This window comes from Cervus canadensis, chromosome 26 (genome assembly GCF_019320065.1).
Source record: "Cervus canadensis isolate Bull #8, Minnesota chromosome 26, ASM1932006v1, whole genome shotgun sequence".
Classification (NCBI taxonomy): domain Eukaryota; kingdom Metazoa; phylum Chordata; class Mammalia; order Artiodactyla; family Cervidae; genus Cervus; species Cervus canadensis.
Genome location: NC_057411.1, coordinates 985,654 through 1,006,600, shown reverse-complemented (window position 1 = coordinate 1,006,600; position 20,947 = coordinate 985,654). Strand labels below are relative to the sequence as shown.

General features: G+C 40.9%; 1 protein-coding gene across 3 annotated transcripts in view; it reads right to left on the bottom strand.

Moving 5' to 3' along the window:
* CWH43 (cell wall biogenesis 43 C-terminal homolog) overlaps positions 1-20,947 on the bottom strand; it is a 55,169-nt gene that overhangs the window by 11,695 nt on the left and 22,527 nt on the right. For all 3 annotated transcript variants that reach the window (XM_043448482.1, XM_043448483.1, XM_043448484.1), the window contains 5 exons: positions 15,311-15,390; positions 11,798-11,903; positions 10,467-10,602; positions 8,484-8,633; positions 2,288-2,432 (listed from right to left, as the gene is read on the bottom strand). In XM_043448482.1, coding sequence (XP_043304417.1) covers positions 2,288-2,432; positions 8,484-8,633; positions 10,467-10,602; positions 11,798-11,903; positions 15,311-15,390 — 617 coding nt within the window. The remainder of the gene's footprint in view (positions 1-2,287; positions 2,433-8,483; positions 8,634-10,466; positions 10,603-11,797; positions 11,904-15,310; positions 15,391-20,947) is intronic.

Genomic DNA, 20,947 nt, shown 5'->3' with positions numbered 1-20,947 from the left:
TCTTTCAGGATTTGAAATAGCTCAACTGGAATTCCATCACATCTACTAGCTTTGTTCCTTTTGTGTTCTCTATAATAATGTGTCACCATCGTAAACCCTCCCTCTGACCAAAGCCAAAATTAGGAGTCCACCTTGACTCCACTTCTGCCTTATCCACTAGGGCAGAGATTAACTCATCTCCCTAATATATGCCTTGTCCCATTCCAAAGTTGTAGGATTTTTAGCTAGGTCTAAGAGTATCAAGATTCAATATTGCAGCGCATCTCGGTGCTCTATGATGACCTAGATGGGTGGGATGGGGGTAAGTTAGGAAGGAGGTCCAAGAGAGAGGGGATATATGTATGCATATGACTGATTCACTTCACTGTACAGCAGAAACCAACACAACATTTAAAGTAAGTATATTCCAACAAAAAAAAATTTAAACAAGAGAATCAATCTAGCACAACATTGTAAATAAACTATACTTCAACTACAAAAAGAGAAAAAAAATTAAATATTGCATCTCTCAGGCTTCCCAGGTGGCACCAGTGGTGAAGAACCCACCTGCCAATGCAGGAGACATATGAGACGAGGGTTTGATCTGAGTGGGAAAGATCCCCTGGAGGAGGGCATGGAAACCCACTGCAATATTCTTGCCTGGAGAATCCCCATGGACAAAGGAGCCGGGGGCTACAGTCTATATGGTCACACAGACTCGGACACAACTGAAGCGACTTAGCACACATGCACGCACACTGCATCTCTCAATTTCCTGAACAGTGAGATACGGCCAACGACTACATTCTAATCAACGAAATGTAAGTATGAGTGTTGGAGTTTGCCTTAGAGAGAACTTGTATATGCTCCTGGCCCCTTCTTGATCCCTTCCTCTATCTTGCTAACTAGAACAAGGATGTGGCCATCTTGGAACATGAAGCAAACTTGGGCGTGGAGGCCTTGTAATAAGGAGCCTCAAAATAGAAGGAGCACATTCTCAATATCCCCAAGGACCATCCTCGCAGTAAATCACCTCGCAGACATTCACATAAAGAAACATACCTCTCTTATTTAAGCCACTGTCATTTTGCTTTCTCACATACAGAAAACTTGCATCATGCCACACTCTCTCACCTTCTCTTTAAGCACTTGATAAGATGGATAAGCCTTTTTGTTTGCAGATATTCTCTCAAGACAATGAACTAAGAAGAGACATGTAAAGGACGAAGAAATTTACATAGGGCTTAACTAAATATAACAATTACATTTCTCTTTATAAATTAATGCATTTGGGACTTTCCTGGTGATACAGTGGCTAAGGCGCCTCACTCCCAATGCAGGGGGTCCCAGTTCGATTCCTGGTCAGGGAATGAAATCCCACATGTCACAGCAAAGATCAAAGATCCTGAGTGCTGCAACTAAGACCCAGTGCAGCCATATAAATAATTTTTTTAAAAAAAGATCCATTGCTATTTTTTAACAAATAAATAAAAATAAAATAATGCATTTAACATTCTAGTGTATATATATATATATATATATATATATATATATATATATCAAGGATTTAACTGTCAGTTTCCCAGAGCATGATTATATCTGGATACACCAACAAATTCAACCATTTGGGACCTGAACAGTTAAGGACAAACTCAGTGTCATTTAGTGACGCCCTGATCAGCCAGCCTCTCTATATGACATATTATCTTCTACCCTCATCATGATTAACTTGCACAATGTGACAGATTGTATTTTCTAAACATGGCTACAGTAATCCACCATCCATAGAGTATTCTTATGTGAATTTGACACTCGCCTCACCAAGAGATGGGGTTTATGTTTTGTTCACTTGAATGTGAGCAGGCTTGTGATGACGACAGACATGATACTATATGACTTACAAGGTCGTACAAGACAATACAGCTTCTTCCTGGGTCTCTTGGGACACTCACTTTTAGAACCCAGCCATCATGCAAGGAAGAAGCCCAAGAAGCCTACAGAGAAGAACCAGGACTCTGAGTCCAAAGCCCCACCAACTTGCCCCTTACGAGTCATCTGCAAAGTGGCTCCTCCGTCCCCAGCTGAGCCACCTCTCTGTGGCACAGACATGAGCTGTCCCCACTGGGTCTTGTCCAATTTGCAGATTCATGAGCAGAGAGACGAATGCTATTTAAAGCCAGTATGTTTTGGTACTTTTCCATGCAGCAGTTAGATAATCAAGATACATATTAAAATGTTGGGTTGGGTTTTTTGAAACCTGAAGAAGCAACACTTTAAGAAACTGGAACACCTATTAAGGTTGTGTTACCTTCACATTGCCGTGTTTAATGAGCTGTAGATAATCTCTGGAACCAGGTGCTGATGTGATATATCCCAGGAATATCACTTGCTCAGAGCTATTTTTCAGTAGTTTCGAAACAGCAATAGCTTGAAGTTTCCTGTCGAGGTCATCTCTGAAAAAATGCCAAAATATACCTCTTTATTGTATGTGCAAAACAATTTTAAAAAAATACTAGGTACCTAAGTTTCCAAATAATATCTTCAAACAGTGTGCAAACCCAGAATAATTCCTATTAGGACACATTAACTTCAGTTCAGTTGTCGTTCAGTCATGTCTGACTCTTTGCAACCCCATGGACTGTAGCACGCCAGGCTTCCCTGTCCATCACCAACTCCTGGAGCTTGCTTAAACTCATGTTCATTGAGTTGGTGATGCCATCCAACCATCTCATCCTCTGTCGTCCCCTTATCCTTCTGCCTTCAATATTTCCCAGCATCAGGAGTCAGTTCTATGCATCAGGTGGCCAAAGTAAAGGGGTTTCAGCTTCAGCATCAGTCCTTCCAATGAATATTCAGGACTGATCTCCTTTAGGATGGACTGGTTGGATCTCCTTGCAGTCCAAGGGACTCTCAAGAGTCTTCTCCAACACCACAGTTCAAAAGCATCAATTCTTCAGCGCTCAGCTTTCTTAATGGTCCAACTCTCACATCCATACATGACCACTGGAAAAACCACAGCTTTGACTGTTATGCAAATGAGTAAGACAGCTATTGTGCTTCAACTGAGCAGCTGATAAAATTTTTACTAAGAATGATATAACCTTTCCCGACAGATCATTTGGAATCGAGTGGACTTAAATAACTAAAAGCAGCATTTGTTCAACTTTTCATCAGAGGAAATTATATTAATAATCTTAAGACTTGGTCATTGATATTAGAGCTAAAGATTAGTAGTTTAAAAAAATCAAGGAGTAAGAGGGAGAATCCTAATATTCACAGAACATACCAGGCTTGTTAACCTACTCAACTCTTTCAACTGAACACTTTCTAAAAGCCTCCATAGCTCTCCTGGTCAAATACTAACTAAGCATGCTGCTTTTATTATGTTGAGCACTCTAAGTGTGTAACTGACAATCAGGCAGGTACATCAAGCTTTTGGGGGGTTATCGTCAGTCTGGGGAAAAATAGGGACATCATAGTTGGTATGATCCAGAGAGGAAAAGTGAAACCACTCTAGGCATTTCAAACAAAGTGAATTTAATATAAGCGGATTGGCTACTAGGTGACAGGAAGCCAAATAGGACTCAGTGAGGCAACTGGAGTTGAGTGAGAAATGACTACCACCTTGAGGGCCAGAGGGACAACAGGAAGAGGTGATATTCCCAGAATCCACAAGCCAGTACTAGCTGATGGGAAATGGTACTATGGAGAAGGCTACTTAGAAGGATCTGCTACCCCTGAAGGAGGAGTTGGAGCCACAGTGGAGACTCAGCTGCTGCCACAGACAACAAAGAAAGCAGAGAGAGGGAATGAGAAATACTCTATCTCCTCCCCTCCTCCAACCCTCCAGCCTTGCATTAGTGCATTCCATTGGCTCAACCTATTCAGAAGCCAGAAGGCAACAGACTCTGGGAAATGTGGTTTCCAGCACTCTGTAGCTGGAAGGGAGATGAACCAGGAATGGATCCAAGAGCAAACAGGCAGTAGACCAACACAGGCATTTAGAGAGTAAGACAGCTAATGTGCACACTCGGTTGCTCAGTCACGTCCGACTCTTCGCAACCCCATGGACTGCATAGCCTGCCAGGCTCTTCTGTCCATGGGATTAGCCCGGCAAGAATCCAGGAGATCCTCCCAACCCAGGGATTGACCCCAAGTCTCCTGTGGCTCCTACACTGGCAGAAAGATTCTTTACCACTGAGCCACCTGGGAAGCAGGAGACAGCTAATACATGACCGTTAAGAAACAGCAGTGGGAAAAGAAGATAGAGAGAGATCACCAAGGACTGAGAAGATTGGAAAAAACTCACTGAAGTAGAAGACAGGACTAAACTTATCCATTCTTATGCACAGACAGCTGAGCACTATCAAAAGATGTCTCAAGAAGTAGAAGAGTAAAAGAATGACCATTTGTTGAACATCTTTGCCCAGATCCATTGCCAACCCTTCTCTATGCCCTGGAGGATGAACCCAGCAGATTTCTTCTCATGGGCTCCCTTGTCTGCTAATTTCCAGTGAGGTCTGGCCAAGTGAAGACACTAGCAGGAGATGAACAGGTAGGAAGAGAGAGAAGTTGGGATATTTCTTCCGCAGGAGCTGCATTCTTCATGCCTGGTGGCCCTTTTCTGGTTCAAGATCAAACAGGGCTCTGAGAACACTGTTTCTCTCTGTGTCCCTTCAGCCTTAAGTATCATAATGATTCTCCACTGTTAACTAGTGTTTGAGTTCCTTAGCATCTCTTACCTATTCCCCCGACCCTTCCAACATCTTTGTAAGTAGCCCCTTCATTAGGTCTGCAGTGAATTCTGTTCCTTCTGACACCTTCTGACAGCTGGGATTCAAATCAAGTCTAGAGCCTGCCAAAGCTACTGCTCCACAGATAGAAAGTTTTCATTCAAATATGTTTTAGCAATATATTATTGGAAAATAATCTATGAATTTGGCTTTACATTTTCTCAGGAGACAAATTTCATCCAGTGATAATAATTAAAATGTGTATATATATATAGCTATAAAGAAAGAGGAGGGACTAGGAAAGAGGGAGAAACACAGGGCGACTGAATGCATGTTTTATGTTTCCTCATCTGTGGATGTGGGCTGAAAAAACTAATTTTATCTGATTTTCAGAGACAAGGGAACTATAACTCACTGAGTTTACCTTACAACAGAACCAAAACTATAACTACAGACTACAGGTTCTGTACGTGTCTGTACATTTGTATATTTGTTCTTCTTTGTACATTTCTGCCTGTTATGGGGGGAAAAAAACACAGTAATTAAGTGGTGACTCAGTTAATTACCTAAAATAATACCAATTTTAGTTATGGTGTATACCTAAATAATTAACGAATGCCACTGTTTTCTGTTAATTGGTTGTAAAGACATTTGTATAGTCGGTAATTTTAGAAATCCCATTGAATCAGCTGATAACATGCATAAGCATTTCGTAATTCATTCTTAATATTAATCTGATTTCATATTTATAAGCCATAATGACAATAAAGTAAAATCTTTAAATATTTATTCAGAATTAAAAATTTTATGTAGTATTATAGAAAACAACGGCAACAGAAATATGTAATGATGGCTTTACAAGCTATTTGAAGTGTGAACTTTCTCATGTCACTTGTTGGGCATGGCCAAGGCTCTCAGGGAAAAGACTGCACCCAGCACTGTGCTTGGGACATGACAGATGCTTGATTTGTGTTTGATAAATAATCTTTTAAGCTGCCCAATGTACCACACATTTAGAGGTGTCCAATTTAGTTTCATAATAATGGCCAGTATTAACTGAGCAGTTACTCTAGTCTTATACTTTTCATGATAAAACTATTCATAAATATATCTTATTTCATTCCCACAAGAATCCTATGAGATAGGATTATTGCTCCTAATTTAGAGAGAAAACTCAGACTTAAGGTAGTTAACAAATTTGGTGATGGATACACCTTGCATTAGGATTCAGACCAGATTGTCTGATTTCAGGTTCTGGAGTTTCCTGTTCTTTGCCATTTAACCAGACTACTTCCCTCCCTGAAGTGACAACTCCTCAATAGATGTTTGTTCTTATCATTACTGCTATTGTTGTCATCATTATTAAATCACGAGAGTAAGCTAGCAAGCAAAGGTACATTGTTAGTTACAGAGAGTTAAATATATGGTTAATAGAGTTAGAAAAGGTAGTTCTTCTCTGCTCTTTTCCAAACAATTTGAGGGCTGTCTTTTGTTCTCTCTTCCCTCTCCAGTCTATTCTTCACATTTCAGAGGAGGTCAGAAGGAGTTAAAGGAGACAGCCAGGGGAAAGCAAAGGGAAAAGGGGAAGGAGTGTGTTCAACTATTTCTTAGGTTGAGACCTTGCCAGCTTTAAACACAAAAATGCCTATTTTTCAAAAGATAAACCCAATTCAACTGCAATTTAAGCTCAGTGGAGTGATTGCTGAATGCCTATACTTGTGACATGAAAATTGCTAGGAGAAACAGAAGGCATTTCTTTTTAAACAGTTTTTTACAGAGATATGGACTGTCTATACCATCCGTGCTCCAAACACCTTCTCATTTCTAAAAAGACCAGCAAGAGTCCAATTAGCAAAGAGTCCCCATTAATCACATTTGAATGTCTGGCTTATACTACTTATGCTCTGACTTTATTTCAGAAAAGTCAGGTGCACTTTCAGAGATGCACATAACACTCTGAGGAAAAGAGAGGTGACGGGAAGTAAGAAGGGCAAACACACTCATCTTGTTTGGGTGAAACTTGCGCACAACGTTGGGTTTTTTGTACTGTTGTTTCAGTCACCAAGTCGTGTCTGATTCTTTTGGGGCCCATGGACTGTAGCCTGCCAGGCTCCTCTGTCCATGCGATTTCCCAGGCAAGAATACTGGAGTGGGTTGCCATTCCTTCTCCAGGAGACCTTCCTGACCCAGGGGCCAAACCCACACAGCCTGCGTCGGCGCTGAGCCGCCGGGGCAGCCCTCTGCTGTGCTGTCGGCTTCATCCAAACGAAACAAATGTGGCTGTTACCTTTGTCTGTGCTTTGTCCATGCTCTCTACCTCGCGGTAAAGCTCTGTGGCCTTTTGAGTCATGCAGACAATGCCCATTTGCCATATTTTATAGCACTAAGCACGTCGCATGTGTGTCTTCAGTGACTATTACAGAATGTTCAGTATCGCTGTTAGTCACTCGGTCGTGTCTGACTCTTTGCGACCCCATGGACTGTAGCCCGCCAGGCTCCTCTGTCCATGGGATTCTCCAGGCAATAACACTGGAGTGGGTTGCCATTTCCTTCTCCAGATGTTCAGTATGGTAGAATATAAATTATATACCTTTATCTTGGCTTTAATACCATAATGTTGGCATTTTTTGTGATTTATTCAATGCTAAGCCACTGGTTGTGAGTGTTATTCTTTGTAGATAAAACTCATTCCCCATTCCTCATGTCACCTTGGAGGGGAACCAACTTAGAAAACCATCTTGGCCCCTCTCTGTCTCATCCTTTACTTCTTGGGAGGATTTTTCTAATAAATCAAGTTGGGAAGAATGAACTAAGAACGCTTGTCTCAAACCCTTCCTATTTCTTCTTGGAACCTGCCGGTTTGCCAACAGGGCGTTTTCTTGTGTTATTCTCTTCACTAAGGGGAGAGTGTGACAGGGCGGACTCAGTCCCTGCCTCAGGGTTCTGCTGCTTTGGGGGAGCTGGCGTCATGTATTACTGGAGGGATGGATATATTAGCAGGTCCATGTGGCCACACTTAAGCCATGTTGTCCAAATAGGTTTATCAGAATCAAAAGAGATGTTGATCTCCCTGCCAGATTCCTCTGCCTACCTCTCAGCTGATTGGAAACATGAGAGGGAAAGAAATGTCATTTAGTAGCTCAAATCCCTCTGGTACTTCCAACTGGAGTAATCCTTAGAAAAAGGGAATTCCATCTTTCTGTAGTCTGGTTTACCATGGGTTTCTAGCACTTGCAGGCTCTGAGTTAGGTCTACCTGATTCCTACCTGTGTGACCCTGGTTGGATAAGTCATCTAACTTCTCAGCTTAGTTTCTCTGTTAAATGGGACTATATACTGTTATACAAAATGTAGATTAAATACAACAGCGCACTTAGCACATCACCTACTCAGTAATTGCTGGCTAACATGGCCATCACTGCTGTCTTGCACACCATTAAGGACTGCACGCATCTCAAATGTTTCTGTGCCTGATTTTTTTTTCCTTTTTTTTTTTTTTTGGCCACAGCGTGCAACTTGTGAGATCTCACTTCCCAGACCAGGGACTGAACTCAGGCCCCAGCAGTGAAAGCCTGGAATCCTAACCATTAGGCCATCAGGGAACTACTTCTATGCCTGATTTTTAAAACCAAAAACCACCACCAGAAAACCACTCTGAGAATAATAATTAAAAAAAAAAAAAGTAGGAAAGGTCAATGCATGGAAATCAAAATAATGTGTTAATATTATTTTTTGGCATTTGTGCACTATGAGAAAGACCAAAGAAACCCACTCGTAATTGCCAAAGTGGGTCACAACAAAATCCACCAGTTTGTTGGAAATGTTGACAGTCAGCGTGATGGCTGGTGCAATCTCGCCCTCTGGTGATGGAAGAAGGTGATGCTCCGATTTCACAATTGGGTATCTTGACAAAACCATAATCCTGTATTTTAATGGAAAGAAACATGTGCATCACTATTGGTCCCACCATCTCATGCCAACAGGACTAAGAATATGTGTTCTTAGGGATGCGCACACGTCAAGCATCTCACCAGGGGTACTGAGAGCAACAGTGTGGTGAAGACGGACGGGACCTTCTATAGAATGATTCACGGCAAGAGGACTATTCAGCATGTCTCACTGTGTCACCAGGCACAACGCTATCAACTCTGTCTCATAAGTGCCATGGAGACACGAAAAGGGCGGGATTAGGGCCACACAAATGGACACACTCCATGTTACTTGCATTATTCGTCTGGCAACTGATCTGCATAAACAATTCTAATGTTAATCAACACATTTAGGAATGTACAATCCTGCTAGCCAGGACTCAAAGCAACAATTTACAAAATCAGAAATTACAAATGGTCCAATAAAGATAGGAAAACATGTTCCACCTCACTCTAAGTCAGAAAACTACACATGGAAAGGGTGACCAGAGCTCAGACCTCAGCCGGCTTCTCCTCCCTGGCTTCGCACACAGTCTGGCCCCTCGTGAAGTTTCTCGCACAGAACCATCTCTACAGTGATGGTCCTGAACGCACATGCCCAGCTTCTGCTGGCCACCTCGGCCCTCCAAGCTGCCCACAACTGCCCAATGAACATCACTTGACTGTCCCAGGGCATCTCGAGCTTAGCACAATCCTGCTGTTCCCCTGGTCATTCCCGTCCCATTAAACAGCATCACCTCCTACCAGGGACTCAGGTAAAAAGCCCAGGAGCTGCCCTCGTCCCTTCCTGGCATCCAAACCACCAGGAAGCCCTGGGAATGCCCTGATGGTCCAGAGCTAGGACACGGTTCTCTCACTGCTATAGGCCTGGGTTTGATCTCCGGTCAGGGAACTAAGATCTCACAAGCTTGACCAAAACAAAACAAAAACAAAAAATCAAACACAAAACCCCCCAAACCCCCAAATCAGGAAGTCCTGTCAGCTCTGCTCCAAAAGAGCTCCTGAGTTTGCCCTCTTCTCCATCTCCACAACTCCCACTGTCATTTCTACCTGTGTTAGCGCCTCTGCCTCATCACCTGTCTCCCTGCTCCCACTCTTGCCCCCAACAATCTGGTCTTCCAGGAACAGCTGGAATGATCTTCCAAAAACATATACCAGATCAGACTGCTCCCATGTTTAAAAGCCTCCAGCAGTTTTCCATCAAAACCGAGTTAAGTCAGTGCTAAGCATGGTTTATGGACCCTGTAAGGCCAAGGGCCCACTCCTGACCTCCTTTCTAACTAGCTCCCCCCCAATCCCAGTGCTCAGGCACACCACACGTGATCTGCCTCGAGTCCACACTGGCTCCTCCCATAGCTGTCCTAGTCCTCCCCATTGTGGGGTGGGCAGAAAGACCCCTCCTGACCACGCTGCCCACAACATCATCACCCACTGCCCTGCCTACCCTGCCACTCTCCTTTTCTAGACAGCACTCACCACTATCTCAAATTATCTTGTTTATTTCTGTGTGTACATGATTATTTTCTGTCTTGTCACACTGGAATGTAAGCTCCATGAGGACGGCATGCAGGGCAGACACGTTTAGTGCTGTAACCTCAGTTCCTACGTGGAATGGTTTATACTAGTGAAGAACTGAAAATATCCGGCAACAGAGAGACTATTAAAACAATGATGGAATATGCCTATCTTCAGCACCTCCTCATCCCCCAAGAAGCATCACTGGGACATACTCCTAGGGATAAGGCATAACAATATCAACTGTCCACTCCAAGCTTATGCTGCCTAGTCTTTTATATGTTCAGGATTCATTCTCAAGGTACACTCACCCCCAAGTGTGATCCCGTGCACTTGGACCAAAGTCAGTGTAGAAACCCAACTTCTCCCCTAACCACATGGTCAGGTCATTGTTTCCAATATAGGGCTTAGAAGCATCACTCTCCAAAATTGTTATGAAATCTGCACCTGTTCAGCAGGGAAAAAATGGACATGGTGATTAACCACAGCAATGTAAAAGCAATTATCAAAACTTGATTCTTGTAATCCCCTACCTTTAGTCATAGATCAAAAAAACCAAGTAATTCCTAACGAGTTACTAAAGTGAACTGGCTCAAATCTGAGCTAAAAACATATTTACCATATTTAGAATGTATGGGACACCTTGTGGAAATGGGGGAAAAGATCAAAACATAACTTTCCAAAATTTTCAAATATTCACATCTTTTCCAAAATTTCAAATATGCTTAATGCCTTTCTCAAATATCTGATTTATGTTTGGACACAAAATAGCGTACAATAGTGTTTTATTCCTGGGCAAACACTTCCATGGTACTGACACAGAGGTGAATTTATTCAGATACCCTGGTTGGATGTGCTGCAGAAGCCTATAATCAGTACTACGTGATTAAGGGCCCAAAAAATTTCTTAACGGCATTAGAATCATAGAAACCCTCAGCTATTTCTCAGAAGACAAGCTTATCTTTAGGAATAACTCCACGCAAGAGACCTCTAGTTAACCTAAGGGCCAAACACCCACATATTTTAAAGGAGGCTTCATCCAAAGATGAGCGCCCCAGGGAACGGAAACAAGTAAAACTGGCCCTCAGGCTCTTGAAAGCAATTTGCTTTGCAAATAAGCATCACTGCACCCCATTCTGCCTTTAAATCTGACAGTTTTCTGGTCCTCAACAGCAGGTTCCCAAGCGACAGGAGCCCCCAGCAGGGGCATCTCCAAGAGCAAAGGCATGACAAGACTCTCCTGCAGACACCTAGAATGAGACCTTGTCCTAGAATCACTATTTAAAGACCCAGAGGAATCGGATGGAGAGAGAGGTGGGAGGGGGGATCAGGATGGGGAATATATGTAAATCCATGGCTGATTCATGTCAGTGTATGACAAAAACCACTACAATATTGTAAAGTAATTAGCCTCCAACTAATAAAAATAAAGGAAAAAAAAGAAAAAAAAAATTGCTTTCAAGCAAACACAGATGTGGTTACAGAAGCTTCATCCTCCTGTAGCCACCCACCAAAGTAAAGCCTTTTTAAGAGACTAGTTTATGACCCAGAACATCCTGCTCCGATTACTTATGATCTTGCATAAAATGAAAATAACAATAATAGTTTCTCAAAGCCTGAAATTAATTCCAGTACAACTTACCCGTTTGATTGAGCAGTTGAGCTGATCTTTCTAGACTAGACCATCCGTCATTGTCAAAGCCAAACCTGAAAGGCCAGATGGCAGCAGAGACCTCTGTGGCTGGTGCCTGAGGAATTGTTTTAATGATAATTTAGGACGACTGAACAATGGCAGTTTCAGTGAACCACTTTTCTCCACCTCTGTCTACCCAAATTCATTTTTCAGCAAAGGAATTTTCAGGCATTTGCCCACAGCTAATGCATAATCAGGGCTTCCCTGGTGGCTCAGACAGGGAAGAATCTGCCTGCAATGCAGGAGACCTGGGTTTGATCCCCAAGTTGGGAAGATCCTCTGGAGAAGGGAATGGCTACCCACTGCAGTATTCTTGCCTGGAGGATTCCATGAACAGAGGAGCCTGGTGGGCTATAGTCCATGAGGTCTCAGAGTCGGACATGACTGAGCGACTAACACGCAATGCATAATCATAAGGAGATATTTGCTAGTCGGTGTTATCATAATAAATTTGTGAGTTTCTAGGTTAGGCTTGGAAGTTAGGAGGAATGTTTGGAAAGGGATATTTATAACAGCAAAGAATTAGAAACAATCTGGCTGTTGTTTCAGTAGGAAAAATAAGAAAATGAATGAAAAAAAAGATCATACATATACTGGAAGACTACTCAGCCCTAATGAATGATTTGGGGTTGGGGTTACCCTTGCATTAGAGAAGAAAGGGATCACAGAAGGGCACACAGAGTCCTTTACTATTTTTGCAGAGTGGCCTGCCAATTCTGCACTGGCAAGGCTGAGGTTCAGGAGCATAGCACCCTCTGAAAATTCCTCTTCTGAGTCCATGGGCCCAGTCAGAGAATGCGGTACCCAACCCTAACTATTTCAGACTAACTCCAGCTGACCAACAGCATGGATCCCATGAAGGAGTATGGCCAGATTAGACCAACTGTACTACCACAACTGAGAAAAACAAAGTGGAACATAAAAGGTCAGGTTGAGAGAAGAATGAATGCCGCCTCTTGGCAGAGGAGGGCCAAGCGGCTCGGTGTGCTGCAGCAGGCCTCTCATCTCTACACGAGAAAGATGAGTCCATTTAGCAACGTCCTATAAAGAGAATGGAGCCATCAGCAGAGACTTCCAGAGGCATGATTACTTTTTCACATCACTACATACCTATGATTCACTCTGGCTTTCATCGCTCCAAAATCTGTTATTCTTTCATTATTCCCATGTCAGTAAATGTCACCACATTCCACCCAGTTGCTCAAGCCAAAAGCATAGAAGTCATCCTCGATTCTTCCCTTCCCTTCATCCATCTACATCTAACCCATCAGTAAATCCTATCAGCTCTACTTTCAAAATATATTCTAAGTCTATCCACTCCTCTCCAATTCCAGTACCATGGCACCCATCCAAAATTCCAGGGTCTCTCCCCTGGACACTTGAAAAAGCCTTATAACCTATCTCCCTGCTTCCACTCTACAATCCGTTAATCCATTCTTTACAAAGCAGCCAAATTTATATATACAGGCTTCCAAGGTGGTGCCAGTGGTAAAGAAACCTGCCTACCAATGCAGGGGATGTAAGAGATGCTGGGTCAGGAAGATTCCCTGGAGGAGGGCATAGCAATACTCCAGCATTCTTGCCAGGAGAATCCCATGGACATGGGAGCCTGGTGGACTATAGTCTATAGGGCCACAAAGAGTCTGACACAACTGGATTGACTTAGCACACATGCACACACACACACACACACACACATACATATATATATATCATATCATATTTCTTTGTGCTAATGCTTGAAATATTCTGGTGGCTTCCACTGCAAGAAAACTAAAATCGGAATTCCTTCCTGTGCTCTATAGGCCCTACATGATGTGATCTCACTTGTGTCCCAATCCTCATCTTCTGCCACGCTGCCCTTTGCTCGCCAAGATTCAGCCACAATGCCCACTCTGATGCCCTTCAAACACTCCAAGTCTGTTTCCTTTCCATTCTTTACTTGTGTTCCTTCTACCTGAATCCTTACTCCTAGCTCTCTTATCTCAACTCAAACGTCACGTCCTCAGACCAGCCTTCTCTAACCACCCAGACCAGTTACTCTCTACTCCATCATCTTACATGCTTCAGAGCCACCAGATCTAAAGTGATAGTCTTTATTTACTCATTCCTCTGAATACCATCTTTCTCCCCAATTAGAATGTAAACTCCATGAGTTTACATTACCATGAGGGCAGGAATCTTGTCCAACTAGTTTACCTCTATATCCCTGATACCTGGCATATAAGAGACATTCAATAAGCATTTATCAAGTAACATTCATGTATCACATGAATTAATCAATGAATGAGCTAATTAAAAAAAAACAGGCATTAAATCTAAATGAAATGATTCCTTTTTAAAAGAACCCCTTACTGACATTGGGGATCTTCTTCTAATTGACATCTTGTTACAATAACTAAATTAACAATTGAAGGGCAAAAGAAAGAGACCATGTAATGAACTATTTACTTTTTAATAGTTACTGAGTTTTTACTATGTACCAAGTACTCTGTGACGTGCTGGACATACAAAGCTAAATAAAAGGAGCATGGGCTTCATCCTCACTATAGCTTTTTAATTAATGGGAAAATTTGCCTGATAATTCAGATTGCCAAAATTCAAAGGTAACCCTCAAATTCTATTTTTGGCAACCTATAATTCTAACTGCATTATGAAACATATCAAACTTTTAATCAGAGCAGATGGAAAGCACCATATTGCAATGACTTACTCTTGCTTCTGCCCACCTGCCTAGAAGAGAAAAGGACAATAAAACATTAAACTATAGACAAGAGAGGAAAGGAAGAGATGAGAAAACTTTCATGACCCATCAATACCAAGCACAATCCACAAAATCTAGAATTATCTTTAAGATTTTTCTTAAAGAATCATATATGTTGCCTTCAGAAATATATACCAAACAGTTCAAAGAAGTCCACTATAAAATAGTTTTTTATCTCATAGTTTGGATATGTTAAGTCATTGAATGACAAAAATAACTTTACATAAGAAATTATGATGAGTTTAACTCTAATATATGGGTCTATCCTGTCCCAAGAACCTAACTTCATAAATCAGTTCCACTATGTTGTCAGCCTGTGATCTAACGGTTTGCTGTTGCTGTTTTTGTTGCTGATTAGTTGCTCAGTTGTGTCCAACACTTTGTGACTCCATGGACTGTAACTACCAGGCTCCACTGTCCATGGGATTATCCAGGCAAAAATACTGGAGTGTATCGTCATTTCCTTCTCCAGGGGATCTTCCCGACCCAAGGATCGAATACGGTCTCCTGCATTGCAGGAGGGTTCTTTACCACTGAGCCAATGGGGAAGCCCAACCTAAAGGTTAAGAATGTGGAATCCAGAGCCCTGAAGTCCTCAGACCCAGGTGTAGGGTTCAGTCATAATGGTGAAGTATACAAAGGCATGCATATACATAGGCATCACTTAAAATTCTATATCAAAACTTTTAATTACTTACCCCTTTGCCCAATTTCTTCTCATAGGTTTTATGCCGTAGTCCTAATCCCAACAATCCCACACCAACAAGCAGCCACAAAACTGAACAGAAAACAGAAAATAATTGTTTAGAAGAAACTAAGCTTATTTTTTAATAGTTTTAATGAAATTACTGAATTTATTGAATGATTATCTCAATAGATGCAGAAAAAGCCTTTGACAAAATTCAACATCCATTTATGATAAAAACTCTCCAGAAAGCAGGCATAGAAGGAACATATCTCAACATAATAAAAGCTATAGATGACAAACCCACAGCAAACATTATCCTCAATGGTGAAAAATTGAAAGCATTTCCCTTATAGTCAGGAACAAGACAAGGGTATCCACTCTTACCACTACTATTCAACATAGTTTTGGAAGTGTTGGCCACAGCAATCAGAGCAGAAAAAGAAATAAAAGGAATCCAGACAGGAAAAGAAGAAGTAAAACTCTCACTGTTTGCAGACGACGTGATCCTCTACATAGAAAACCCTAAAGACTCTACCAGAAAATTACTACAGCTAATCAATGAATACAGTAATGTTGCAGGATATAAAATTAACACACAGAAATCCCTTGCATTCCTATATGCTAACAATGAGAAAACAGAAAGAGAAATTAAGGAAACAAAACCATTCACCATTGCAACAAAAAGAATAAAATACTTAGGAGTACATCTACCTAAAGAAACGAAAGACCTATACATAGAAAACTATAAAACACTGATGAAGGAAATCAAAGAGGACACAAACAGATGGAGAAACATACCGTGTTCATGGATTGGAAGAATCAATATTGTCAAAATGGCTATTCTACCCAAAGCAATCTATAGATTCAATGCAATCCCTATCAAGCTACCAACGGTATTTTTTCACAGAACTAGACCAAAGAATTTCACAATTTGTATGGAAATACAAAAAACCTCGAATAGCCAAAGTAATCTTGAGAAAGAAGAATGGAACTGGAGGAATCAACCTGCCTGACTTCAGGACTCTACTACAAAGCCACAGTCATCAAGACAGTATGGTACTGGCACAAAGACAGAAATATAGATCAATGGAACAGAATAGAAAGCCCAGAGATAAATCCACGAACCTATGGACACCTTATCTTTGACAAAGGAGGCAAGGATATACAATGGAAAAAAGACAACCTCTTTAACAAGTGGTGCTGGGAAAACTGGTCAACCACTTGTAAAAGAATGAAACTAGAACACTTTCTAACACCATACACAAAAATAAACTCAAAATGGATTAAAGATCTAAATGTAAGACCAGAAACTATAAAACTCCTAGAGGAGAACATAGGCAAAACACTCTCCGACATAAATCACAGCAAGATCCTCTATGACCCACCTCCCAGAATATTGGAAATAAAAGCAAAAATAAACAAATGGGACCTAATTAAACTTAAAAGCTTTTGCACAACAAAGGAAACTATAAGTAAGGTGAAAAAGACAGCCGTCAGATTGGGAGAAAATAATAGCAAATGAAGCAACAGACAAAGGATTAATCTCAAAAATATACAAGCAACTCCTGCAGCTCAATTCCAGAAAAATAAATGACCCAATCAAAAAATGGGCCAAAGAACTAAACAGACATTTCTCCAAAGAAGACATACAGATGGCTAACAAACACATGAAAAGATGCTCAACATCACTCATTATTAGAGAAATGCAAATCAAAACCACAATGAGGTACCATTACACGCCAGTCAGGATGGCTGCTATCCAAAAGCTACAAGCAATAAATGCTGGAGAGGGTGTGGAGAAAAGGGAACCCTCTTACACTGTTGGTGGGAATGCAAACTAGTACAGCCGCTATGGAAAACAGTGTGGAGATTCCTTAAAAAACTGGAAATAGAACTGCCATATGACCCAGCAATCCCACTTCTGGGCATACACACTGAGGAAACCAGATCTGAAAGAGACACGTGCACCCCAATGTTCATCGCAGCACTGTTTATAATAGCCAGGACATGGAAGCAACCTAGATGCCCATCAGCAGATGAATGGATAAGGAAGCTGTGGTACATATACACCATGGAATATTACTCAGCCGTTAAAAAGAATTCATTTGAACCAGTCCTAATGAGATGGATGAAACTGGAGCCCCTTATACAGAGTGAAGTAAGCCAGAAAGATAAAGAACATTACAGCATACTAACACATATATATGGAATTTAGAAAGATGTAACGATAACCCTATATGCAAAACAGAAAAAGAGACACAGAAATACAAAACAGACTTTTGAACTCTGTGGGAGAAGGTGAGGGCGGGATGTTTCAAAAGAACAGCATGTATATTATCTATGGTGAAACAGATCACCAGCCCAGGTGGGATGCATGAGACAAGTGCTTGGGCCTGGTACACTGGGAAGACCCAGAGGAATCGGGTGGAGAGGGAGGTGGGAGGGGGGATCGGGATGGGGAATACGTGTAACTCTATGGCTGATTCATATCAATGTATGACAAAACGCACTGAAATGTTGTGAAGTAATTAGCCTCCAACTAATAAAAAAATTAAAAAAAAAAATAGTTTTAATGAAATTACTGAATTTATTGAATGATTATCTCAATAGATGCAGAAAAAGCCTTTGACAAAATTCAACATCCATTTATGATAAAAACTCTCCAGAAAGCAGGCATAGAAGGAACATATCTCAACATAATAAAAGCTATAGATGACAAACCCACAGCAAACATTATCCTCAATGGTGAAAAATTGAAAGCATTTCCCTTATAGTCAGGAACAAGACAAGGGTATCCACTCTTACCACTACTATTCAACATAGTTTTGGAAGTGTTGGCCACAGCAATCAGAGCAGAAAAAGAAATAAAAGGAATCCAGACAGGAAAAGAAGAAGTAAAACTCTCACTGTTTGCAGACGACGTGATCCTCTACATAGAAAACCCTAAAGACTCTACCAGAAAATTACTACAGCTAATCAATGAATACAGTAATGTTGCAGGATATAAAATTAACACACAGAAATCCCTTGCATTCCTATATGCTAACAATGAGAAAACAGAAAGAGAAATTAAGGAAACAAAACCATTCACCATTGCAACAGAAAGAATAAAATACTTAGGAGTATATCTACCTAAAGAAATGAAAGACCTATATATAGAAAACTATAAAACACTGATGAAAGAAATCAAACAGGACACAAATAGATGGAGAAATATACCGTGTTCATGGATTGGAAGACTCAATATTGTGAAATGGCTATACTACCCAAAGCAATCTATAGATTCAGTGCAATCCCTATCAAGCTACCAACGGTATTTTTCACAGAACTAGAACAAATAATTTCACAATTTGTATGGGAAATACAAAAAACCTCGAATAGCCAAAAGTAATCTTGAGAAAGAAGAATGGAACTGGAGGAATCAACCTGCCTGACTTCAGAGCTCTAACTACAAAGCCACAGTCATCAAGGCAGTATGGTACTGGCACAAAGACAGAAATAATAGATCAATGGAACAGAATAGAAAGCCCAGCGATAAATCCACGAACCTATGGACACCTTATCTTTGATAAAGGAGGCAAGGATATACAATGGAGAAAAGACAACCTCTTTAACAAGTGGTGCTGGGAAAACTGGTCAACCACTTGTAAAAGAATGAAACTAGAACACTTTCTAACCCCATACACAAAAATAAACTCAAAATGGATTAAAGATCTAAATGTAAGACCAGAAACTATAAAACTCCTAGAGGAGAACATAGGCAAAACACTCTCCGACATAAATCACAGCAGGATCCTCTATGACCCACCTCCCAGAATATTGGAAATAAAAGCAAAAATACACAAATGGGACCTAATGAAACTTAAAAGCTTTTGCACAACAAAGGTAACTATAAGCAAGGTGAAAAGACAGCCCTCAGAAGGGGAGAAAATAATAGCAAATGAAGCAACAGACAAAGGATTAATCTCAAAAATATACAAGCAGCTCCTGCAGCTCAACTCCAGAAAAATAAATGACCCAATCAAAAAATGGGCCAGAGAACTAAACAGACATTTCTCCAAAGAAGACATACAGATGGCTAACAAACACATGAAAAGATGCTCAACATCACTCATTATCAGAGAAATGCAAATCAAAATCACAGTGAGGTACCATTACATGCCAGTCAGGATGGCTGCTATCCAAAAGTCTACAAGCAATAAATGCTGGAGAGGGTGTGGAGAAAAGGGAACCCTCTTATACTCTTGGTAGGAATGCAAACTAGTACAGCCGCTATGGAGAACAGTGTGGAGATTCCTTAAAAAACTGGAAATAGAACTGCCGTATGACCCAGCAATACCACTCCTGGGCATACACACCGAGGAAACCAGATCTGAAAGAGACACGTGCACCCCAATGGTCATCGCAGCACTGTTTATAATAGCCAGGACATGGAAGCAACCTAGATGTCCATCAGCAGATGAATGGATAAGGAAGCTGTGGTACATACACACAATGGAATATTACTCAGCCATTAAAAAGAATTCATTTGAATCAGTTCTAATGAGATGGATAAAACTGGAGCCCATTATACAGAATGAAGTAAGCCAGAAAAATAAAGACCAAAACAGTATACTAACGCATATATATGGAATTTTAAAAGATGGTAATGATAACCCAATGTGCAAAACCGAAAAAGAGACACAGATGTACAGAACAGACTTTGGGACTCTGTGGGAGAAGGCGAGGGGGGGATGTTCTGAGAGAATAGCATTGAAACAAGTATACTATCAAGGGTGAAACAGATCACCAGCCCGGGTTGGATGCATGAGACAAATGCTCAGGGCTGGTGCACTGGGAAGACCCAGAGGGATGGGATGGGGAGGGAAGCGGGAGGGGGGATCGGGATGGGGAACACATGTAAATCCATGGCTGATTCATGTCAATCATGGCAAAAACCACTACAATATTGTAAAGTAATTAGCCTCCAACTAATAAAAATAAATGAAAAAAAAAGAAAAAAAAACACTTAATACAACAATTATTAACATCAAAAAAAAGAAGAAGAAACTAAGCTTATTTTTTAATAGTTTTAATGAAATTATTGAATTTATTAGCCATGGATTTTATGTAAAGGGGAAGTGTCTATTTCTCGGGTTAATTTTCATGTTTGACATGCATATATAACCCATACTTTAAACTCAGACATCAAAGAAGCTTTGCTAAAAACATTTCCAAGAACCACGAAAATAAAACAAATAAATAAAATAAAATCATAAGTATATACAAGAAAACAATTCTCCACAAGCAGGAACCACTGCAAAAACCCTGTGCAGAATCAAGCCCAAAATATTTCTTATATTAAAATTTTTAGAATCCAAGGCTGAATGCCAAAGAATTGACGCTTTCAAACTAATGGTGCTAGAGAGTCTCTTGGACTGCAAGGAGATCAAACCAGTCAATTGTAAAAGAAATCAACTCTGAATATTCATTGGAAGGACAGATGCTGAAACTGAAGCTCCAATGAAGCTGATATGAACAGCCGATTCATTGGGAAAAAACCCTGATGCTGAGAAAAGTTGAGAGCAGGAGGAGAAGGGGGTGACACAGGATAAGATGGTTGGATAGCATCACCGACTCAATGGACACAAGTTTGAGCCAACTCTGG